The sequence below is a fragment of the Telmatherina bonti genome (genome assembly GCF_933228915.1).
Source record: "Telmatherina bonti genome assembly, chromosome: 3".
NCBI lineage: Eukaryota > Metazoa > Chordata > Actinopteri > Atheriniformes > Telmatherinidae > Telmatherina > Telmatherina bonti.
The window spans coordinates 13566563-13592335 of NC_136621.1; the positions used below are offsets into that span (position 1 = coordinate 13566563).

At 38.2% G+C, this 25773-nt stretch overlaps 1 protein-coding gene across 4 annotated transcripts; it reads left to right on the top strand.

Moving 5' to 3' along the window:
• The first annotated feature begins 1914 nt into the window (after positions 1-1914).
• Positions 1915-25773, top strand: pecam1b (platelet and endothelial cell adhesion molecule 1b). Of its 4 annotated transcripts, XM_079238165.1 has the most exons (14): positions 1915-2029; positions 2126-2161; positions 6357-6653; positions 6942-7223; positions 7299-7571; positions 7713-7985; positions 9958-10236; positions 11286-11564; positions 12560-12664; positions 19724-19777; positions 21244-21333; positions 21820-21876; positions 23816-23838; positions 25566-25773. In XM_079238165.1, exons 1-14 carry the CDS (start codon positions 1987-1989, stop codon positions 25650-25652), a joined length of 2178 nt encoding a protein of 725 aa, XP_079094291.1. In that variant the 5' UTR covers positions 1915-1986; the 3' UTR covers positions 25653-25773. The 4 variants fall into 4 exon arrangements, with proteins under 4 accessions (XP_079094291.1, XP_079094292.1, XP_079094294.1 ...); XM_079238166.1 differs by lacking the exons at positions 19724-19777; positions 21244-21333; positions 21820-21876; positions 23816-23838; positions 25566-25773 and adding exons at positions 12754-12784; positions 16353-16432; positions 16872-17424; XM_079238168.1 differs by lacking the exons at positions 19724-19777; positions 21244-21333; positions 21820-21876; positions 23816-23838; positions 25566-25773 and adding exons at positions 12754-12784; positions 16357-16432; positions 16872-17008.

Genomic DNA, 25773 nt, shown 5'->3' on the forward strand with positions numbered 1-25773 from the left:
TTCATTCATTCATTCATTCATTATCCTGATTGTTTAGTCCGGTTAGGGGTCACGGAGAAGCTGGAGCCTATCCCAGCAGTCTTTGGGAGAAAGGCGGGGTACACCCTGGACAGATCACCAGTCCATTGCAGGGCTTATTTTGTTATTCTAACATTTTGTTTATTGTTTAACATTTAAATCACATTTGGGGAAATAAGAGCTGAATTCTGGAACAGAAAAGGCTTCTCTATAGTCTTCTTTTCAGTTTTTAGCATAAGTAACTTCCCAGTTACATGAAGATTATTTTTAACTAAAGTTGACAATGATTGACTGAAAACGTTTATTTCAACATAATGGCACAAATATAGAAGACTGTATCTTGTCTTGTCCCAGTAAATTACAACTAAGGCAGAACAGATTTAATTTAAACGGATTAATCCGGATAAACGTTTGGATCCAGGAACTTTTTAAAGGCCTTGGCGGAGGTTTGCGCTTTTCAAGTTTATTTTATAATATTGATGGAAATGTGCAAATATTTCCATCAATATGCAGCAATCGGTTTTTTGTTTGTATTATTTAGCAAAAGCAACTCAATTTCGAGCATGTTCAGAATTACATGTTTAGCTCCTGCAGCACAGAAGACTCTTTATTTCTCAGTCAAACATAACCCATGAAGGTGAAGGCAGTGAAAGCTCATTGTGGGTTCGCCGCAGCAGGAAACTGGGATTTCATTTCAAGTGCTACATTTATTTCAGTGACAGTGAACAAATAGCTCAGATCAGGTGAGTTTAGGTGAGACAGGTGGGTGTTTGCAGAGGAGATGAAGAGAAGATTCCTGCAGGGAAGGAGAGGAACACCCTGCATGGATTTACTGTTTCTGAATTCTAATTAATGATCAGAGTTTGAGGATTTTTATTTGTTTGTGTGTTTCATAGTTATCGCAGAAAACTGGATCAAGCTGCTGTAGGAGGATCAGATTTTTCTTTTTCGCTCTACAGCTCATAGATTCAATCCTCCATGAGGTGCTGGCAGATGCAACTGTGACGGTTTGACACGCTGCAGTTTCCATTCATCAGTAGCTTCAACCAACAGCCTTTTACTTAAATCACTGCCTTGACGAGTCGCTTAGTTATTCTGATGATGCAGCCGATGCAGAATTTTAAACTTGTGCAGGTTTGTTAGATAAAAACAAGTTGTTTTTAGTAAACAGACTGCAAAACAACTTCCTGGTTGCAAAGGAACATTTCCACTTGTAACAAAGATGATGAAGATTCTTCTGTGTTGCATATTAAATGCTGTATGGGAGATGTTTATAGTAAGATGGATTCTTACAAAAACCTCTGAAAGTGTTTGACAATGTTGTGTTTATTTATTCAGTTCAGAATATTTTGCATCGTTGTTTAGCTGAGTGTATTCTCAGATCACCCCCAGGCCGTTTGCTGATGTAGCTGATGTTGATCAGTTTTCAGCCTTTGTGTGTGAAACTGGAATGTATTTATTCCACATTGTTTCCAGGCTCAGATTTTGAGTCAGTGAAATCTGTTTTCAGTAGCAGAGCCAAACCATCATCTTCCCTTCAGGAAACGAGTATTGCTGCACCCCCGTACCTGCACAGGCCCAGCCAGCTGATGCTGGAGGTCAAGCGCCCGGCCGCTGCAGCCCAGACCCTTCAGCGTTATTGTGGCTACCATTTTTTACACACATTGTATGCAGAGGAGGCCCGAGGAGAACATTCCACAACAGCAAAGAGACGGGCGGCACGAACATCCTGAGGAAACAACATTCACTTCCTGACAAATTAAGCCAAGCTGATGGCTGCTTGTGGTGATAACCGGCTCACCACTGAGTGACTGAGGTAAAGCACCACCTTAGTATCCGCTCCGCCCACCAGATTCAAATCTGTCCAACGCACACACTCACACAGTGTCTGTTAAGCAGTCTGGTCACAAGTTTGCGAACGTCCACGACAACACAGCAGCTCAGGAGCCTCGGCGTTCCCCAGACAGGATGGGCCTCCTGCTACTGCTCACCTCCACTCTCCTGTCCAGCTGTAAGGCTCCTCACCTTTCACCTTCTCTGAGGATGTTTCTCAGGAGATGGTTGATGTGACTTTAACCTGGTGATTTGTTTCTTTTCTCACTCCAAGACTTCCACGCAGGGAGAATGGTGAACGCACAACAACGTAAGTATCAGATTAAAGAAATCAGACACATTTCAGCCAGACAACCTCCTTATTTAGCTCTCTGAGGGACATTTTTACTACCAGTTGAGATTTTCTCTCTGTGAAGAGGAGTTTATTGAGCTTTGAACGGGATATTTGCCAGTAAAACACCCTGAAAGCGTCAAGAGGTGCACGTTGTAAGTGGAAAGAGTTGCAGTTGTTATCAGGCCGCTCTGATCGCTGGTGTGTGATGTGGTGGAAAAGTTGAGGTGGGAAGTGTTGGGAACATGTTGGTGAGCAGTGTCACACGCCTCCCTGTCCTCTGGAGCTGGTTGGCGATGGAAGGTGTGAGTCAGTGGATCCATAGAGCCAGCCGGGCTGCGATTGACAGGTTCAGGAAAACTCAGAGTTTTACAGAGTCCTTGTTTATTTATGAGAGGTGCTGAAGGAGTGAAGAATGCCAGAGAAAAGAATATTTTTTAAAAGAAGAATAAAAATATTGGATAATATATTTAATATATCAATATATTATATAATATTATATAATATATTAGATAATATATTTAATATATAATATATCACTTGTGACATAAAATCTCATTAGCGAAGAGTTTTATTAATAAAGCTAATGCAGTCACCCATCACTGGGCCATCATCTAAACATCTAATATAACATTCCTTATTTACATACTAGTTTGATTCAAGAATTCCAAGGAAACATAAAATTTAGACAATAGTGCTATTTTTTTCTTTTTTTTTATATTTAGAAACCAGAAAAACAAAACAATAAACTTGCTGTTTGTGCAGCTGCTTCTTCCTCAATCTTGTTTTCATGTTGCATCTCCTCTGCTGACAGTTTATACGCTGTTTCTGCTGAGTACAATATTCTTTTTAAACAAATATCTCAGTATTTTTCACCACGTAAACGAGAAATCCTACTGTACATGCATCATGGCATACGGTACCTATAAATCTCAGTGGTCTGTGATACGTTATATGGATGTTGGCATGTAGGTGGGGGAAGTACTAAAAACCCATCTGAAAAGCTGGAAAATCTTACTATAATAACAGTTTGCAGATATTTACAGCAAAATATACGTAAATATGAAAACATAACATTCTATAAAAACCTAACCTATCCTATCTAGATAAGGTTAGGTTAGGTTAGGTTAGGTTAGGTTAGGTTAGGTTAGTCTGGGCTTGATGACTGTGTTTGCTCCAGTGTGTAAGAAGTCATTCCAGTTAGTTTCGTCCTCCTACTTGAAGTTCGAGCAGACGCAGTTCACCGCTATGGGTTGATTTTTGTGTTGACTTGATTTTCTTACTGGTTTTTTTTCCCACTGGAAAAGAAACTGTCTTCGTTAACAATTGTCGTCTGCCTGCAATTTGTAAAATAGAGGAAAATTTAACACATCTAAGAGTCATCCAACTGCATCACGAGGTCGGAGGAAGCGGTTTACAAGTGGAGCTACAGAACAACTGAGATTTATTCTAATTTCACTTCCTCATGTTTTAAACTTTTATGACTGATATTTTTATTTTTTAGATTTCAGAAACTGTTTCTTCACTACTTATTCACATCAAAAGTTCTCCCGTAAGGTCAGAGACATCATGGCTGGTAACCCACAGAGCCGACAATGTAATCTGTGGGATTAAACCAGTCCTGCATCCTCAGATAGCCAGCATTTTCAGTCCTCTGCATCTAATCCACAGTTCCACAACTCCCCAGCGGTTGCTTCCTCTTTCGATGCATATGTGCAGACCTTGGAAGAGTTTGCAGTTCCAGACTAAATCCCAAACTCTTAGAGGTCAACGCTCCTAAACTTTGGAACGGCCTTCTTTGTTCCATCAGATCTGCTGAATCTGTTGTTTGTTGCAGCAACTAGAAAAATGCCATTATTTTAAGTGTAGTTGGAAAACAATAACTATATTTATATTCATAACTACTAATCCTTTTATTAAATGGCTGTTTCATTGTTGCACCTTATAATTGTAATAAAGATTTTTTTTTTTTTTTTTTTTTTTTACATTTTAGCGAATTAGCACCAAAATACTTCTTTAGGGAAAAAGAAACAGGCCAGGAGTTCTCAAAGTGAAACAACTTGACAAATGAAGATTCAGCCTAAATAATGTTTTTTAAATGTTTTTTAATTTTTTAAGTTCCTACCATGAGGTTCAGTCCAGCAGGCTGAACCTGCTGATCGGCGACGCGGGAGTAAATCTCAGCCCTCCACGTTTGATTTTTCCCATCATCACTTCTGCCAGTTCATGTTGAATGATGCTGGTCGTGGGCCAGATTCAGCAACCTCTGAAACGATGCTGTGTCCCCCTGGTGACCTGTTTGTTTAACAAAGTGCTGTTCCTGCCATCTCGTGATTTGTTTACTGCTCCGTGGAGGCCCAGTCTGAGTCACAGCAGCAGCCTGTTTTCTCCAGCTCCCGTCCTTATGGTGGTGTAGGGAGGAGGCTTGATGTTGGTGTGCAGATGCTTTCTGTCTCCTGGTACACTGCAGAAAACAGAAGCGCTCTCTCTCTTTGAAGGCTCCATGACTGCAAACTAGAGTCAAAATGCAAACTGGAAGAGACGATTTACAGGATCTGTCAGCGGTTTCTACTTGTGAGCCAGTGGATGATTATCAAAGCAGTCATGTGAATGACACCGGCAGTTTGGTGGCTGCAATTTTCCAGACATGATAACAATCAAGCAGAGGAAGGAAACTCATATTTGAGGACTGCAAGCAGACGATGGCATTTGTAAGGAAAAAGAAAAGATGGGTCAGCCATGATGTTGGTCCGCTGATATTCAAACGTCTTAATGGGGTTTAGTCCCAGTGTAGAAGAGGGCAGATACTGGTGTGGTGTAGAGCAGACATCCTGGTCCGTGGTGAGAGTCGGTTGGGATGGGAAAGATCTCCCAAACAAGCTTATATCCAGATCAGCCACTCCAGGAAATCCTGGAAATTCCACCAAATTCCTACCAAAGCGTTTTTACTCTCATGCAGCCTAAATTATTACTTGCTTTGAATTTATTTCTTTGTGTCTGTTTTATATCCGGATGTAAGGGATGTGAAAACCAGTTTAATCAAATATTAAATCAGTTATCTGAGCCCAAAATCAGTTTCATGGGATGTTTCAGTAGTACTGAATTTCATTAATAATGTTCATAGTCTATATTTTGTTCACATATTTGGGATCCCAAAAATCATTATCATAAAAGAATAAACAAAATCAGATATATATTTTGTCTAGTCTTAATCTAGTTCTTGAATTCAAACTGGAAAACATACAGAAAAAGGTTGTATATTGTAGAAAAAAGATTTAACGATTGAAAATTAAAGAAGACCGTTATAACAAACTTTCTTCATTCATTTTTCTTTTTTTTCTTTTTTTTTGTTATATGGCCAAAAACGTACAACATAACGTATGAAAATTTTAGCATCTGTTTAGATTTTTGAAAAACACAGACTTTGTTGTTGTTCACGTTGTCTTTTTCATTTTAGATTTAATTTTTATATGACATAATTTCTAATCACTTTTACAAATTTATCTATTTATTTATTGATTAATTAATTAATTTATTCATTTGTTTGTTGATTTATTCCATGGTGACAAGCAGGATGTTGGATAAGTACTAATTTACAAATGTATTATTCTCAGAAAAACCAAGAAACAACTTTTAAATATGTGACCACTGTAATGGATATGACGCCTGAAAGGGTTAGGAGAGGCTTTTTGACAGTCACCCTACCAGGGAGACAACTGAAGACGTTTCAGTCCACTATATATGGATCAGCTGAAGGTCCAGATGTTTCAGGTCCTCTTTTATCCTCCGCTTGTCCAGTGTCCTCAGCTATTTTAAGTCAGACTTTGGTATTTGTTTTAGATTCTACTCTGTGAGCCAAGTTATGGTTGTCAGTGTGTAAAGATGCACAATTACAATTAAATACAACTAAACAATTAAAATTAAATAGAAATCAAATGAAAATACTGAATAAAAATACAGTATGAACTGGACTGGAGAAGAAGGAAAAAGTGTTCAAAATAAGACTTCAGGCTTTGAGGTGAAATATGAGGAAATGAGGGGTTTTCACTCCGTAGCCTGTCTCATACTGAAGCTTTTCATAGAAAAGTCTAATTATAGTGAAAAAAAAGGAAAAGAGCTTAAAGTCTATTTGACATGACACACTCTAATTCTGTTCTGTAACATCTCAACCCAGCTTTCACAATCTCCTCCGTCACCCTGTCCATCGAGCCTCGCGCTGATGTCGCTCGGAACACCAACGTGACCATAAGATGCAAGGCCAAGGTCCTCACCTCCGGCTCTGAGGCGCACGAGCGCAAGTACATCCTTTACAAGGACAAAGAGATAATCATCTCCAAGACCACCCGCTCCTCTGAGGACTTTCTGTATCACCTGTTTGACGCTCGAGCCTCCAACAGCGGCAAATACAAGTGTGAGATCATCATTGATGACCAACACATCACCAGTGAAACTGAAAAACTCACAGTGACAGGTGGGTTTACGTTTATTTCTCCTTCCTGGTTAAGTTCACTTTGACTCAGATTTCAGATTTTTTACACAGAATGTGTCAAAATTAGCAGGAAACATAACAACGTACCTTTTAAATGACTGGACTTTGGTGGAGGAACAACCAAGAGTTTTTCCTTTACTTGGTTTGGAATCTATATATTACTGGTACGATGGTTGTGCAAGCAGCAGCCATCTGAACGAGTCGTTTTTAGTTTAAATAAAGTTTGTTGGAAATCTGTTACACATTTCTTCAACATGTGCTGGTTTCCAGGTCTGTCTAAGCCCGTTCTCCACCTCACCAAGTATGAGATCATTGAAGGGGAGGAGGTAACGGTCAGCTGTTCAGCGCCTGATGAGACGGGGTCCATTTTAGTCTACTTTTATGATAACACCAAGGAGATCCATGAGATGCAGATCAACTCCCACTCAGCAGAGGCGAGGATTCATCTCAAGGGTGCTGGCAGCCATGAGATTCAGTGTTCCTACACTGTCCTGCTGATGCCAGACTCTGTTAAGTCTGAAGAAAGCAACATTATCACTGTTACAGTCAGAGGTATGTTGGAGTTTGTGACTTTACAAGTTTTTCACACACTGATCCTTCTCAGAGCTCACTATGTTGCATCCACAGAGATTTCCCTCACCCCTTTTCTGGAGATTTCTCCTGTGGACAATATCTATGAGGGAGATCCACTCAAAATCACTTGCAGCTTCAGAAACCTTCTGCATAGCTCTGAGAGGATCAACTTAATCCTCAGCGAGGGCACCAGGATGCTGGGCAGGGGAAATTCAAGCATCGACTACAACATGACGGCCCCTGCATCAGTCACGAGCCTTACCTTCGAATGCATGCTGATTGTCAAGAATGTAAAGAAACTTGACACAAAGACCTTGTCAGTGACCGGTGAGTGACTTGCTCTTGTTCAGTCATCCATCTGCAGGATTTTTCTGCTGAATCATCACACAGCAAATATAAGCCTTCTAACTGTTGATAAGAGAGATGGTGCTGATGATAAGTTGGTGTTTGTTGTGAATCAATCCACAGAGCTGTTCTCTCAGCCCACTCTCACCATGTTCCCACTTCAAGTCTTCCAAAAGGATCCACTGACATTAACCTGCAAGAGTGAAAAAGTTGCCACAAAGAAACTTGACGAGAAAGAGCTGACTTACAGTCTTCTTTCACTCGAAAACCTTTGGATTCCAAAAAACGCCGGAGTGTTTTCTGGCTACGCTCCGCTTAATGATTTCAACTATACGTGTGTGGCTCAGGCGAGGAACATCCAGAAGTCTAGTCAAGTCCTGACTGTTCGACCTAAAGGTAAGTCTGTTTTCAGGATGCAATCACCTGATTTTTACAGAAGCTTTTTCTGGGGTTGTTGTAAACCCACTTCTGAAATGAGTCTGTGGCTTACCGGTAATACAAAGAAAAAAACAAAAAACAAACAAACCTAAATGGTCATATAGCAGACAACACTGTTATTCTGAGGATTTAATTGAGATTAAAATCATCAACAAGTGTGTTAGATTTGGATTTGTAGTGAATTTTACGTGTCTATTTGCCTCAAATATAACATAGGTGTGTTTTTGTTTGTTATTTTAAAAGAATGCACTTTTAAAAGCTCCCTATAATGATGACTTCCACTTCATATATATATTTCATATATATATATGATATATATATTCCCCTATTGTTTTTGTTGTTGTATTTATTGTATTTTATTTTTAAAAAATTTTATTGTTTCCTACAAGGGGAAATTAAGTATCAAAAATAAAAAGTATTAATCTAATTATCACTTTAAAAACAACCATACAGGGTCAAAATTCTGTACAATAAAATAAAAGTCATAACAAAGTGTGAAGTGTAAGATAACATATAATAAGACGAAAGATTTAAAAAATTAATATAGATACCGTAAAATAATTAAATAAATAAACAAAGTGTTAAAAGTCAGGGAGAGAAGATGGGTTTTAATATGGAATTAAATCAGAGAGGAGCCCTGTTTCAAAATAGAAAAGGTTGAGATAACATCTAAATACTGATAAGAAATGTGTCAAAATGGCTCAGAGACCAGAATCCATAACATGAACTACGGACCTAAGTGATGAAGACATTGAAGACTGGAGGTCAGGAAATGAGTGGTCCAAAGTCCCTCAGGAAGACAAACAGTTTGTTAGTGATGATGTTTATAGCTGGAAGAAGGCTTTTCATTTGTACTCTCATGATTATGCTTTTACATGGCATTTTTTTCTAAAAAAAAAAAAAAAAAAAAAATAGACAAAAAAAGAGTTTTTTTTTTTTTTTCCTTGTTTGGTGATAAAAGTAACATTTAAACATAGAATAAAAAAGCAGCAGAGACAGAAGATGTTGATAAAAATGTCTTGTTTACCTGTACAATCTAACAGGATAGAAAAACACACAAAGACATGAGGATGTTGTGAGCTACAGAAAAGTAGTTTTAAAAAATTACTAGTAACTTATGAAGAATTGCACTAATGTGTGATGATATAATTCTCTGCTGAATCACCTGCAGCGTTGTAAACAATTGTAGGCTCGTTCAGCCTGGTTTTGACATGTCTTGGTTGACATTTTTGCATTTGGAAGCTGACAGTCTGACGCCTCACATTTCTTATGGAGATTAATATTAGTCTCAGATTTTACTAAAAAAAAAAAAGACTCTTTAATGTAAAATTTAAGCTGCTTTTTATGAATATATCATTAACATGAAAGTTAAGATAAAAGGAAGGTTTCTTCTCTACATAACATTTAATTACCCAAAAGTTATTGGTTTATTTGGACTCATTATGACTTGAGACTTTATTTTAAACTGTTTTCTTAAAACTGATGTGTTTTCTGGGAAACTGTAACCTTGTTTATCTGTTTTTTTAACAAATTTTCAACGATCAACCACAAACAATTTGAGGTCAAAAGTTCTGCTTTTTTTAATATAAGTTACACACTTTGCCCACCAGTCTGTCCCTATTTAAAATAAATAATCTTACGATTAGTATCTCTTTTAAATATTGATGCACATTGGCATCACTTACAGCTAAAAGGGTATAATAGAACTTTTCAAGGTGAATATATTTATATTAATAGTAAAATCCTGTAAAATATACACAGGCATGATTTTAAAATGTACAACTATTCAAAAACAGCTAGTAGTTATATTGTATGGATTGTATTTGTTTGCTGATGTAACACTATGCGTGTATCTGTTAACTCAGTATGTTTCACTGTTATTCTTTTGACTCCTGACGATCATTTATTTTTCTGTCATCCTATTTTCTAGTTCACGTCTCGACTCCAGAAATCTCAGTTACAGGAAGGGTGATCTTGGGACAGCCCTTTCAGATCCGCTGCCAGTCGTTCGCTGGAAGCCTGCCCATCGCCTACACATTGTATAAAAATTATGAACCAATAAGCCAAACCACAGTCGAGTTACCTGGCCAGGATGCTTTATTTACAGTCAGCATCGACAACAGAGTGGAAATTCGCAAGTACTTCTGTGAGGCTAATAACGGAGGCAGAGAGAGTCCCCTCAGTAAAGCCCTCAATACATCTGTCATAGGTAAATATTCACATTTGACTTTCTACCATTTTTTTAAACTGTGGTGTTCTGTTCACATCATACCAAGGAAAGTTACACTGCCTTGTTTTCCAACATTTTTCTGAAATTTTGGTACTGTTTGATTTCTTTCCACTCCAACATAAAAAAAAAATTGTTTTCATCCCGGCTGCAAGAGGGATGTCCAGTAATCTGGACAAATCAAGTGTTTCTCAAATCCAGTCCTCAAGCCCTAAATGGTTTAGATGCTTCTGCATTTTAACACACCTGGTTGCAAGGAATCACTCATTGACAAGCTTGGAAAAACTTGATAAGGATGTTCAAGATGGGGGGGGTACACAATTCAAAACCTGGTCATTGGGCTGCCCGCAATCTGGACGAATGGCCAGGGATCACAAGGGAGACAAAACAGCAGTTCCTTGGGCCTGTTGAAGCACAGCTCTTTTATTACCTGGGTTAATCATTGGTTAATTATAAGGAAAAACATGCCCTTATCCAATGTTGCCTCTGCCACAAGGAGGAGAAGGGAAGAGAACCAGGAATACCGCTGTCCCGGCACTAACTCTAATTCAGTCGTCCATAAACCTCAGAAGTGAAGCTGCCCAACTCTGCCGACGGACAATTTGGCTGCCAGTAGAAGCTAGGCTAGGCTAGGCTAGGCTAAGCTAGGCTAGGCCCAGTAATAATTGCTGATATGCTGCAGCTTGGAGGTGCAATGTGGAAGGGAGGAATCTCATTCCACCACATAAGCAACAGCACACAAACCAGAAAGTAAATGGCAAGTCATTAAGTGTGTTTTGAACTCAAGTTTCATGTTTGTGAACCCATGATTTGCCCCTCAAGGTTTTTTAATCACATTTTTAAACATTAATTACTTGATTAAAAAAAAAAACATTCCCAAAATTGTTTGTGTCTTGTCAGGTTTATTTTTACATTATGAAATAAAAATTTAGCTGTTCTTTTGAAAGACCGACTTATATCATTTTAAAGGACCATTGAAGATTTGTACCACATTAAACTCTGATTAATCTGTCGTTAACTTCCATCCACAGAGCCTCCGAGCCAGGTGAATCTGACCACCGTTCCTGACCTACAAAGTCTGTCTGAAGGGAGTAATCTCAACCTTTTATGTACTGCTAGAGGCACACCACCCATCACCTACAGATGGTACCGTGTTGGTAATTCACAGCCACTGTATACCACCACCTCCGAGTTGAACTACAACTCCTACGAAGTCCCAGTGTTGACTAAACAAGACAGTGGGAAGTACATCTGTGAAGCTGTCAACTTTGCCAACACCAAGGCCCAGAGTAAACCCATCAACATAGAAGGTGAGACTGATTTAAGCTTAAAAAAAATGTTTTTTAAAAACTCCAAACTAGCTCATACTGTAATAGAAAGTATTTTCAGCCTAATTAAACACGTGTATACATTATCACACTAAAATCAAAAGCATTATGTCGGTCACAAGAAGCTCTGCTGCCATAAAATGCCAGTCTTGTCTTGGTACCTTTTATTAGATTAAGACATCTTCTACATTATGACATTTTTAAAGGCAATCCTTCCTAGAAATGGTTGAGGCCATTTTTCCATAAATTTTACCTAAACAATGAAAATAATATTATCGCTAAAAAGTTTTCTTTCTTTCTTTCTTTCTTTCTTTCTTTCTTTCTTTCTTTCTTTCTTTCTTTCTTTCTTTCTTTCTTTCTTTCTTTCTTTCTTTCTTTCTTTCTTTCTTTCTTTCTTTCTTTCTTTCTTTCTTTCTTTCTTTCTTTCTTTCTTTCTTTCTTTCTTTCTTTCTTTCTGACTGACTGACTGACTGACTGACTGACTTATTTTTCTTACTTACTTATTTTTCTTACTTAGTTACTTACTTATCTTTCTTACTTACTCATCTTTTTTACCAGTGGATGTATCTCGGCAAATTACTGCCCATCTTGGGTTTTTACTGTCTGCTAATGTCTTTTTTTTTTTTTTTTAAACATTATACAAGATTGTCCTGATGTTTTTCTGATTTACTATTTAGAATAAATGTATAAAAAATAAAATAAGTTTCTCTGAGCTTAATATAGTTTATCTCATCCATCTTATCTAAAAAACTGCCAATGAAACATGTACACTATATTCAGTCAGTGACTTGCTCAAAAACATAATGCATTTGGGAAGCTGGAGTGATTTCCTTAAAAAATTATTATTACAACCAAAGTTTTATTTCACTTCTTGACACATTATTTCCAAGAAATTCCTGGAATTTTAGTTCTCGTTTGTTCTTTAGTCTCCTGTGTTTGCTTTTTACCGACCTTCCTCCCTCTGTTTCTCTTTTTAGTCCAAATGGCGATGTGGAAGAAGTCCCTGATTGGTGGGACCATTCTCCTGGTGGTGTTGGCCCTGCTCCTTGTGGGGTGTGTGATGTACTTCAAATCCAAGAGAGGTAGAAAGACCTACAGTCCTCCAGAAACTCAGCCCCTCTGATGTTCTACAACTCTTCCTCCTCTGCTCACTTCTCTTTTCTTATTATAGGTCAAAGAGAAACAGCATCTGAATTGTCAGTGTGAGTCAGCTTGACTATTTGCTTCTTACTGTAGAGAGCCGTTCATGGAGCGCCCGGTTTATCGCTTGGTGTCAGTTTGCTAATAGGGGACTGCACAGGTTGTTTTGCATGTTTGTGTTGGAAAAATCACATAAACATGATTTCACAACAATAACTTTGATGGTTTTCATACGATAGTTATGCATAAGGACAGATGATCACACAAATGCAAACATGGTGTCATTTAGAAGAATCTTTTTACTTAAGTGACTTAGCAGAGTGAAACAGATCAAGTGTAAAATCGGGGTTCAGTATGGACTGGTGATTTTAGGATCCAGTAATGTTCTCATCAATGGACAACCACTTTGCCTTACAAGCTACGGATGCTTCTTGGGACTAAAATTATATAAAAATGGAAAGTTTATATACCTTGGTAGTTGAAGCTTAACTTTAATAATATTTTTGATAAATAAATCTGTGTATATGTAGATAAGAAAAAAATGTCATTATTGTTGGTTCAACTAAAACTGGACTTTCATGTAAACATGTTTGTCTAGATCAAATATCTCAAACTCAAAATAAAACATCTGCAGAGTGTGTTTGAAAGTTGAATTATTCCAGCATATTGTAATTTCTGGGCTATAAGCCGCTACTTTACTCACAAGATTTGAATCCAGCAGCTTAAACTATGTGGCTAATGTATTTTTATTTATATTGAGGTCTGTGCTATTGCCCGGAAATTGCAGAACATTCAATAAGACTCAAACTGGCCAAAGGATTTAGAGCAGTGGTTCTCAAACTGGGGGTTGGCACCGCCATGGGGGTCGCAAGATGATTTGAATGAATGAAGTCTTTTATTTCAGTTTAAAAACATAAAGTAAAATAATAGTTTTACAAAAAATTCATCAATCAACAACAGAAAAAGGAATATGCTGAAGTCTTGCGGCTTATTTTGCCTGTCTTATGTCATCATTTAAATAATTAATGATAAAACATCTGTACTGATACATCAGAAAAGGAAAATCAAATTCAATCAAATTTCATAATAACCTTTTATAATATTAGATATTAAAGTCTTCTTGAAAATTAATGAAGAATTACACATCTTTACACATCATTTCATAATTCTGCAGACACACGTCTGTACTTGAGATTTGTTCTTGCTTTATAAATTAAAAAAATTAGTAATCCTCTTAAATTTATATCCCCAGCCTTAGCTTAAACATTTCTTGAATAGAAACCAGAATTATCTTATTATCCACTTCTAGAGGTCACCAGTTAATTGTAAATAATATAAAGCCTAATTTCACCAGGGCTATCAAAATTAAATGCAGAAATATTAGCATGTTTTTCTTTAAACATATCAATGCATAAAGAACCAAGTTAGTAAACATCACATTAAAAATCTGAATTTGGCATTTTCTCTGCAAGACAAGCTGATTTTGATCCTTTAGATGTCCGGTCACAGCAGCGAACTGAATCCACCAAAACCCACTTTATCCTCCTTATTTATGAAGCTCCTGACAGTTTTCCAGCCGTATGTAGAGAACGGCTGCAAGGTGACCCGTTTGATACACAACACAATCAGTCACTCTATCACCACGTAGGGAAGGGATGGCACACACAAACACATATTATTTTGGGGATTGTGGCTCAAAAAAAGTTTGAGGTGCTCCACACAGTACTCACAAAAAGTTAAAGATATTTAGGTTTTTATATGATCTACCAAAAGTACTTTTTAACCCTCAAAGGGGAACTTCCATGACTTGTTCTAAACTTCTGAACATACATTTTCAATGTATAAGTACTTCATGCTGTTCTTTAACAAGATATTAAATCATAAAATAGCTAGGTTAGTGTCTGAACTATGAATAATTGGTCATTAATTCCACCCATAAGTATATCCCTGACATTTTGTGAGTTGTTCAGTCCTTACTCTAGCTTAGACTCAATAAGAGAATTACACAAAAGAACCGCAACCCTGCGGTATTCCTAACCGCAGGGTTGCGGGGAAGCTGGAGCCTATCCCAGCAGTCTTTTGGGCAAAAGGCAGGGTACACCCTGGACAGCTCGCCAGTCCATCGCAGGGCCTGAACAGAACTCATTTAAATAAATAAATAAAGGGCAACTATAACTCAACCCCAACAAAAGAGAAGATGAGGAAAAGATGGTACATATAAAGATAATTAAAATCTTAAAGCTGTCTTGCAGTATTTGTTACAGAAGCGTAGAGCTGTCATCCTCATTACGTTATTACGTTATAACATGATAGTTTATTGTAAAAACGTGACACGTATCACGTTATAACGTGATAGTTTATTGTAAAAACGTGAAACGTATCACGTTATAACGTGATAGTTTATTGAAAAAACGTGAAACGTATCACGTTATAACGTGATAGTTTATTGTAAAAACGTGAAACGTATCACGTTATAACGTGATAGTTTATTGTAAAAACGTGAAACGTATCACGTTATAACGTGATAGTTTATTGTAAAAACGTGAAACGTATCACGTTATAACGTGATAGTTTATTGTAAAAACGTGACACGTATCACATATCTGAAAACGTGAACTTGGTCATTTTCGACTTTAGACGAGGAAATTGTGTGCGGGGTGGATAGGAGATCACAATGGCTCATTTACAGGACTTGAAAGAGTTTTTCTTTATACTTGGGTTGAGACAATGTGAAATTATGGTGCTTTGGAACGCTTTCGATTTATTGTAATAAATATGCGTAGTTTAAGGACAGTTTTAAAAGGCATGGGTCTGTACAGAAGGAAAAATGAGTCCAATCCCCATGATGTGGCATCATTTCTCATTGAAACTTGAGCAACACGAGAATCGCTATGAATGCAAACATCATCGGTGCATCCAAGTGCCATCTATCCATCCCTCTTCTACCACTTATCGGGGGTCTGATTGCAGGGGCAGCAGCCTAAGCAGGGAAGCCCCCTTCCCCAGCCACATTCGCCAACTATGGGGGGGGGATCCCAAGGCACTCCCGGGCCAGCTGAGAGATGCAATTCCTCCAGCGTTCAAGTGGTTATACGTTTTTACGATAAAACACATCACGTTATAACGTGATATGTTTCACGTTTTTACAATAAAACACATCACGTTATAACGTGATATGTTTCACGTTTTTACAATAAAACACATCACGTTATAACGTGATATGTTTCACGTTTTTACAATAAAACACATCACGTTATAACGTGATACGTTTCACGTTTTTACAATAAAACACATCACGTTATAACATGATAAGGCCCAAACTTTTTTTTTATGAGGATGACAGCTCTACGCTTCCGTAATTTGTCCATTCTCTGAGCTGTGGAATAGAGGAATGATGTTTTAGTGACTGATAACTGGATGATAACGATGCAGTTCTCCAGCAAAATAGCTGAACCAGACAGAAAGAGGGTTTCTTCAATCTGAACAACAAGCAACAACAGTGATTTCAACATGCTAAGCAACCTGTGTGGTTCTTATGCTGCTTCAGGAGTCATTGAATTTATTAACGGTGTTTGTCATTTGGATGACTTCACTGTTGCCTGAGTTGACTTTGTTTTCACCATTTCTCAGAAAGCCTTCGAGCCCTAAATCAGATGACTTTGTAACAGTGTCTCTAACCCACGACACAGAGAATTATAATGCAGCTACAGGTAGCTTGGGTTTTCTGTTCTCTTGTGTGTCACTAACAGGCCCTGCTAGTCTTAATCATGACAAAAATAATCCCTGCTACCTCATTACACATTGCATGCATCATTTTGTAACATCAGTGTCTAGACTTAGTGATCTGTAGTCTGAAATGCATGCAGAGGCCATTAGAAGTTTATCAGCATGACAATCCCTTTAGTGACGTTCTGTAGATCCTGTTAATGTGCATGCATGGTGTGTGTGTGTGTGTTGGTTGCATTGTCTTTGTCTCTGTAACTTTTCATGTTTGCATGTAAATCATGTCTAAGCATGTGTTGCAGACGTATTAGAAGTATAATGGTGTTAGAAAACAGACCTGCAGGCAGTGAAGTTAAATCGTGGCTCATGGTACTGATTGTCAAATGCTGCACCTTGCTTAGAGCGGCCATTATCATCTTCTTCCAGACGCAGTGTCGTTCTATCATGGCAAGGAGGGGAGAGTGACCAATGGGACTCGGGCTAGCATGGGATTGCTACCTTCTGACAGCAGCACCCGGAGCAGCTACAGTATACCAGCAACAGTGTAGAAAACGCACTCAGACAGTCATTTTCACTGTTTCTGATGACAATGGAAACTCTAAAAGACTTTTGAAGGCAAATACAAGTGACTGTAATCTCATTTATCAGGTTGAGTGCAGGATTTGGACACTTCACTGGCATTTTCTGAATAAAAAGGAGGACTGTTTTTTGTTTCTTTGTTTGTTTAGTTGGTTATTTTCCAGGCCCCACTGCTCCCTCTCCCCTCCTCCTGCAGTCTAATATGCTGTCTTTGGCCTTTGCGCCATGTCTCTGTGACTGTATGTCCCTTTGATTGTTGTACTGCTCTGTTTATCTAATGTGCATGTTTTAAAGTAGGCTTGGAGACATTGATATGTATATACGTTTGTTGTCATCAGAGGAAATGTGTGTATATAACTTGGTTGATCCCTGAACTGACTGGAAAAGAGACTTATAGAATAAAAATGCTGACTTCATTTATGGATGTTTCATTACAATTCATTCATTTTTACACCTATTTGTCAGATAAGACTGAGTGCATGTGGGGGAAAAAACATTTTGTGGATCATCATGTGATTATGCATTATTGTTTATCATCATTCATGCTTTTCTATGTGACACTTTAACGGTGCAACACTCTGCGTTCAGATCGAAGACGAGAATACCCACAAAACATGAAGCTGATTCATTTCCTGAAAATTGAATGCAAAACAGGGAACTCCTTGAAAAGTTGAAACAATAGAGTCTCAAAGTGACTTCCTATGCTGGTACGGAGCACGCTGCGGTGGGGGGAGGGGGAAGTGTTGATAAAACTGGTATTGTGAAGGCTGGAACTGGCTTTGTCTCTGGCCATGTAAGTTTGAATGCATGCAGCAGGTGGAGGAAATTTATTGCATAAACTTTGGCTGAGCTGTGTGTGAGATTATATTACCAAGTGGGAAGTTGTTTTTGACTGAATTTACTGCGCAGCTGTCCCTGAATTAACAACCTGTTGTGGACACAGCAGTAGGACTTCTGTGTTCAGATCTGCTCCTTTGCCACTGGGTCATTCAGACAAAATTAGGCTTACCTTGGAGCAGCGCTGTACAAGTAAGTCCCACGAGGGCTGCAGCCTTGCAGCTTTTCAATAAATCCCTCCACCAACACACCTGACATCAATTATTGAGTGATTGTGCAGAACTTCATAGGCTGTTGGATCTATTTTATGTGAGTCAGGTGTGTTGAAGCACACAGGGCTGCAAACCTGCAGGGCTGTGGCCTTTCTGGGACCGAGTTAAATAATCCTGCCTCAGAGAGGTGAGATGAGGAACATTTTACCGCTCTGTAAAGTGCAGCTATGAGTGCTTCCTGGGGTTTACACCACTCATCACTGCAACGACTTACTTAATAACAGCAGTTGTGAATGGCATGTGAATTCTTATTATCCTTGGAAATATGCTCTTTTTCAGCCCTCTTCTATTTTCCATTTCTCCATTTCCAGAGAAGTCGGTTAAATCTCTTATTTGCTGATTTATTTTTAACCCTTTTAAACACAAGAGCAAATTTTCTCTGTGTATTTGCTTACCAAACTGATTCCATTTAAAATAATGGAAAAACTTCAAATTTAATGCAGCAGCACAAAAATATGCATCTACTCCCACCCCGATATGGTGAAATGCAAAGGCCAAGGATGGAAATGAGGAGGACCTTGGAAAACCATTTTCATGTGGCACAGTCCACTGCTGCTGGCAGACATGTTACTTGTAAAGTGTAATACACAAAGAGGAAGCCATGCATATATAAACTCTACACTGTCATTAACATCTTGGATAGACAGAAAGACAGTAGACGTGTTCTGGGATCAACTGAGTTCATGTTTTAGCTACTTTTGAGAAAAACAGTCGTCTTCTTTTTTGTGCCAAAAATAAAAATAGAGCATCAAATAAAAATACAAAATCCAACATGTGTAATATTAAATGGATGTATGATGTCCATGACACAGACAACTGTGGAAGGGTGGAGTTATCGCTGAAGCAGAGGGTAAAGACATTGAGTTGATATCTTTTCCCAGGAAGTGTAATTTAGCAAGATTCTCCCAGACCTCATTCTACACAACTTCCAACAGCATGTCTTCACACAAACACAGTGTGTATGTCTGACTGTCTTAACAGCATCTGTTTCCTACTGAAAGCATATGGAGCATAATGAAGAATAATATCAAACAACAACAACCACGGCCCGCTGAGCAGCTGCAGTGTTAAATTAAACTCAAATTGACAGAGATTTGTCCAAAAAACTTGCAAAAATAACTGTGCATGAAATTATTGAAAAATACTTTGGAGTTGATGGAAAATAACAGTTAAAAGAGTGTGTGTGTGTGTGTGTGTGTGTGTGTGTGTGTGTGTGTGTGTGTGTGTGTGTGTGTGTGTGTGTGAGAGAGAGAGAGTGTGGATGGGCAAAGAGAAGTGTGTTGATGCATGGAAATCCTTATACATCAAGTTAAACTGGTTGATTAATACACTCTAAATAATGTTTGTTTACTTGTCTTTTATAAAAATTAAAGTTATTTCCGCCTTTAATTGAAAAAGAAGATTGTATTAATTTACTGCCAGTTTTACATCAAGAAATATCTTGATGGAATTAAAACTTAATTTTGATTGAAAAGTTCAATTTGTATTTTATTAAATGCAATTTTTAAATGAGACTTTTGTTATTATTATGTAGAAACATTACATTTCAGACTTAAAGTCAACTGATAAACTTCTTCTTGTGTTTTGCAGTGAGGGTGAACGGAACCGCCGTCAGTGTGTGGAGTGAACGGAAACCAGAAGCAGGTGAATGGCATTTATAACATCCATATCTGTCATTATGTGATGTCTCATGTGTTTTTTCAGTTCTAGTTTCATGTTTTATTTTGAAGTATTTCCTGTTCAGTTCCCTTTTGTTTTGTTGCCTGTTTTGCCTGCAGTTCATTAAGTACACCTGGACTCATTTAGTTCATCTATTTTACCTGCGTCTTGTTCTGTTTCCCAGTGTTTCCCCTGGTTTCTGTTCCTATTTGCTGGTTCATCGTGTTTGCTTCAACGTGTTAGCTTGCCTTCAGTTTAGGGTTTTTTTTTTTGTTTGTCATAATTAAAATGCATTGGTTCTGCATCCTGCCTCCCATCCATACGTTTGGGTTCAGTCCTCCACCACCAACTGTGACAAATTAGGATGTCTGCCTAAATTAATTTTTTTTTTTTTTTTAAAAGTTCTTCGCAAGGCATAAGCAAACTGTTCAGCTGACAACAGATGTTAAAAATGTGCCCATGTGGTTTATATATATACATGTATCTATCTATCTATCTATCTATCTATCTATCTATCTATCTATCTATCTATCTATATATATATATATATATATATATATTTTTTTGTGTGTGTGTGTGTGTGTGTGTGTGTGTGTGTGTGTGTGTGTGTGTGTGTATTATGTTTGTGTGTTTACTTGAAGCATAATCATCAAGCATTATTTATCCCAGATGGTGCTCTAGCTCTTATGAAACCAAGCCAGCAATTCAGTTTTAAAGCTCACTTCATACACAGTTGTTTGTCCCTTCAGAGACGCCGTAATAAAAATGATAGCTCTAATTTCTAATTTCTAATGCCAATTCCCACATGTGTGGACCAATAGGACTACCTACATAGGAGAATAAAAACATAAATTATTAAGTAACATGGTAGATACCATAAGTAATAGTTTTTAATCACATATACCTTCTGGGCTGCACGGTGGCGTTGTGGTTAGCTCTGCAGCTAACAGCAGGAAGGCCACTGGTTTGAGCCTGGACTGGGGGGAGATTCGAATGGTGGCCTTTCTGTTTGGAGTATGCGTGATCTCCCCTTGTATGCATGGACTCACTTTGGGTTATATCCCTTCCTCCCACCATCCAAAGACATGCATGCTAGGTTAGTTGGTTTCTGTAAATTCTCACTATGAGTTCGTGTGAATGTGAATCGTTGTGTGTTTCTCTGTGTGGACTGGTGACCTGTCCAGTGTGTACCCTGCCTCTCGCCTAATGATTGCTAGGATAGGCTCCAGCTTCCTCGGACTGTGTGGTATTAAAAACAAATGAACAAATAAATTATTTCTGTCTTTGACCTTTGATTTTGTTACACTCTGCACCTTTAAAGGTCTGCTGATGTATGGTTATGTGTTTAAAAGCACCTTCATTACAAGTCATTGAACAACAACATTTTCAATAAATAATATGAAGCAAAGCACATTGTTGAGTGAATTAAAGACAGTTTTTCTTTAATGCAGACAATGATGCGGAGAACAGCTCCCTGTCCAACGAGCCTGATGTGGAGTACACAGAGGTGGTGCATCCCCGCTCTGCAGATCCTCCTAGAGGTAACACTCCCCTCAGCTGAAACTGCACTCTAAACATTAACTAACCTTTACATCCTGCTATTTTTCTATTCTTTGGTGAATATTTCTAACTTTTCTTCCTCATTGTCCCTCTGTTCCATCTTCACTCACAACATTTTTCACTGCTTCAGCCACATTCTTTTAAATATGATAAGACAAGTCCGCGCTTCCTGGGAGGTGCCTAATTACCCTTAATTAATACATGTGCAGGTTGATGTAAGCGCGGGAATAACAGCTGGGATTTCCGGCACCGCCGTAGACCATATAAACAGGAAGGGTTGAGCTAATTGCCTGTATGGTTTTGATACTGGCGCCGTTGTCTTCATGGGTTTGCCATTAAGGTCCCATTGGGCAGTTACTGTGAAAAAACTACTTATTTTTAGGACTTTTGCAGATGATACATTAGACAATTTCTATTGAAGTTTCACTTTTGATGTTTAAAATGTTTGTTGCCTTTTATGTCAACAGTTCCTCTGAAAAAAGGCACAGACACAGTTTACAGCGAGCTCCAAAACTCTCCACATGGTGAGTTTAACATCTTTAAAGATGCACTGGTGAATGTTTTTACACTGAAAATGGATTTTTGTGTAATTCCTCAAGTGTCTGATAGTGAGTCTACTGAGAAGCCGCCTAATGTTGCACTTTACTTGCAGCTATGCAGAACATTTTAGCTTTTTACTAGCAAATTGTTTTGGTTTTAGGACTTCAGCCTGACTGCTCTCATCAGAAACCACAAACACCAGGAAAGACAGGTTTGAGCTACTCATTTTCGCTGATAAATGTAAAGCAGTTAAATGCTGGACAGGGTGGCCAGAAGCAACGCAACATGGGTGTTAAAGTATGGATGAGAAATTATGGCAGCAGATCGGACGTGTTTGGGGAAAAACATAATAAGAAATGCAACTTTAAAGGTGGAGTATGTAAGATTTTCAATATTTTCTAAATAAAATAACTAAAAAAATAACAACAATCGTAATTAGACAGTTTTTTAAACATGTAGGTTCCAGTCTGTCCATATTTGATGCATTAATAAATTACAAGTTTAATTAATGACAAAGACCCTTCTTAAAAGTTTGCCTACCAGTAAAAAAAAAAGTGCTTTTTGTCATTTGTCATTAATTAAACTTGTAATTTAATAACGCATCAAATAAGGACAGACTGGAACCTACATGCTTAAAAAACTTTCTAATTATGATTGTAGTTATTTAGTTAATTTATTTTGAAAATATTGAAAATACTCCACCTTTAAGTATGTCCAAAAAAATCAGACTCTCTTCAGATCTTTTGGGAATATGATTCCCAGGACATAATCATGTTAGATGGCTTTGCCAACATACAGCTGTGAGTGTATCCTGCTGCTCCTGTCTGGAACTTCCTGTTATTGCAACAGCAGCCAGACTCTGGATGTCATTATCAAGCAGTCCATCAGAGTCTAAAGGTTTCCTGTTAACAGTGACCTGAGACTTGTGAGCTGATGAGCAAAGCTCCTCGTAGATTGAGAGGAAATATTGTAAATATTGGCTCAGATGACAGAAAGGGCTTATTGGCTGAAACTTATGCTGCTGGAGAGGATGTATGTGTGAGTCAGCGGGTCAACCACATCATCACATCTACAAAGTGACTCATGTACAGCTCAGAGAGCGGTGTGTGAGCAGGCGATACACTCAGCTAATACATTATTAAAGCTGGGGGAGGTGATGTTGGGGAGCTAGCAAGATGTGAAAGTGGAACCCTGTCTTGGCTCCTCCCCCTCTGGTTTTGCTCCTTGCGTGATCCGAGGCCTTTTTTCTTACCTCAAGCAGGTTATGTTTTTACAAGCGTTTATCTGTTTGTGTTCAAGGTAACTCAAAAAGTTACGGACGGATTTTAATTCAACTTTCAGGAGTTGTTGGAAATGTGCAAAGGAAGAACCGATTTTATTTTGGTGGTGATCCGGATCACTGTTTGGCTCCAGGAACTTTTTAAAGGCCGTGGCGGAGGTTTGCGCTCTATGAGTGCTTTTCTAGTTTGACGCTTTTTCCACCAACGATTTTCTCTTTCTCAGCTGTTTAGCAGGAGGCAAATAAACCGAGCCGGGTCGGAGAAATCCTTCCTGCATTTTCTCAGCCATGTTTGCCTTCCGAGTTTCTTCTTCGCTACTTTGTATTTTCATTGGAACACACTATTTATATGCAGGGTGTGGCTATCAGGTATGTGCTGCAGGAGGGGGAGGAGGGGAGCCGGGAGAAGAAGTTTACAAAATATAAGAGATGAACAACTTCAATTCAGCCCGAACATTTTAATTGTTCAGAGTTTTTACAGATTTACAGTAAACTGAGGGGTCTAACTATATTTCTTATTGTTCATGATTACAAAATGTATAGACTACTATCAGGACGAGGAACCACTTCACCCAGAGTGAAAAAAAATGTCTCTGAGCAGGATTACCTACCCCAGCTTTAACTTATGATGCTTTTTCTTGTAGGTGCTGCTGACCATCATGACTATGTGAGTATCTGTCTGTCTCTCTTTCTGTCTGTCTTGCTGTCTATATTTCCATATTTAGCCCTTCAACAACACATAACAAAAATATGAACAATTATTAGGGGGAGATATTTACTATTTATTGGCATGTGCTATATCAGAATTATTATGGTATTCATTAGGGCCAAAAGACAAGCGTCATGTTGGGTTTAACAGGATTTTTAGCAAAGTTTTTACCATAAAATAATGCAAGATGTCTCAGAAATGTTATGTCACACATATATCACATTGGGATCTCCAGGGTTAAATATACATGTTTAGGGTGCACCCTGCCTCATGTGTGCTATCTGTCTGTCTGATCTGTGGTGGAGATTAAATGTGAGACTGAAACTGTAAAGTAGAGAAAATAATGCAGCAACATTTTCTACCGAGTTAGAATCGGAATCAGAAATACTTTATTCATTCTGAAGTACTGCAGGCTTCACACAGAGAGTACCTGTACAGGTACGCAAGGCGTCGTCTTGTTCTAGATTGGCTGTTCTCAATCTTTTTGCAACACAGTTCCCACTTGTAAAATACCTTTTCAGCCAAGTACTCCCTAACCATTGCAAAGTATTTTTTGGTTCAGTAAGAACATGAAATACAGCACTTCGTCATTTGTGTTTGGTTTATTAAACTTTAACTATGCAAAATAATTTCAAGAAATGTTATTGCACATCTCTATTAAGCTTCAACCACAGCTCCATTGTTTGCGTTGTCAAGGCAACCGTGACTGACAGATGTGATTTGGCTCGTAACGAGATGGGGTTCGGTTTGTGTCTGATTGTGGGATTATGGGAGGAATGAAATGGTGTAAATCTAAATTCAGTTTCTGAATGTACACTTACATCTATTAAAATATGTTAAATAATATTATATTTATATTGATTTATTTAAGGATGTTTTAAAGAAAACATAAAAAGATGTGTTTTCAAAAAATTTCACACACCCTCTGGAATGTCTTAAAGTACCCTGAGGGGTACACATACCTCCATTTGAGAAACAGTGATCTAGGAAACGTGTTGTGCGTTATAACTGTGTAATAAACAACTGATCGTTTAATCCTTCCTTAACATTATTAGCAGGTTATTTCAGCCAAAGAGTCAACAGGAATCTCAGTTTTCTAACTCCTAATGCATGTTCCTGCTGGTCATCCAGTCACGGGGAAACTGATGTCAAAGTTTCCAGACATGAACAAAGGCATTTGGGCTGGTGCTTCCTCTCCCCATCAGTCACTCAGATCAGACTGCATTCCAGTCAAAATACCTGCAGGGCCATCTTGGCCAGCACATTGTCTCCCAGTGAGCCATGATCAGAGTCACTGGTGAGCAAACTGTTTGTCCATACATGGTGCTAAACAGAAGACTCCAAACTAATAAACTGTGACCTTGTGGTCTAAAAATAGCCGATTCTTTCATTGATCCATTTTCTTGATGACAAAATGTTTGACTTTTGTCATAAAAACGTAAAAAAAAACCCGTATGAATATGGATTAGTGTTTAGTCATGGAGAGATAAACGAGATATCCTGAAATCTAGTTTAAACACATGGAGGACAAATATTTACAATATACATGAAGGACTTTTTTTTCTCGTCTAATTTCATTCTTTCTCAGCAGAGATGTGAGATCCAGAATTTATTCTGCTGAGTTTAACGAACAGAATTGTCTCATACCTGTCCGTATTTAATGGCTTTGTTTTGTGTGTCCGCAGGGTTCAATAGAATATGCTGACCTCAACCCTGAAGTCGGTCAGTGCCATCCAGAGGTCCACAGCCTGCTGGTGCCGGTGGAGTCGTGAAGAGTTCACCTTCCTCTTCCATCACATACTGCTGTGTTTCTTTTCTCCCTTGTTGTCATTTCTACCAACTATTGTATTAGTTTAATTTTTTTAGCTGTGTTTTTTTTTTTAGCCAGCTACA

What these genes read in the sequence shown, in the direction of transcription:
- pecam1b (XM_079238165.1), top strand. Translation starts at nt 1,987, where the DNA reads ATGGGCCTCCTGCTACTGCTCACCTCCACTCTCCTGTCCAGCT. An exon ending in TGAACGGAAACCAGAAGCAG is followed by an intron (nt 19,778 to 21,243) that starts GTGAATGGCATT and finishes TCTTTAATGCAG; the next exon opens with ACAATGATGCGGAGAACAGC. An exon ending in GCTCCAAAACTCTCCACATG is followed by an intron (nt 21,877 to 23,815) that starts GTGAGTTTAACA and finishes TTTTTCTTGTAG; the next exon opens with GTGCTGCTGACCATCATGAC.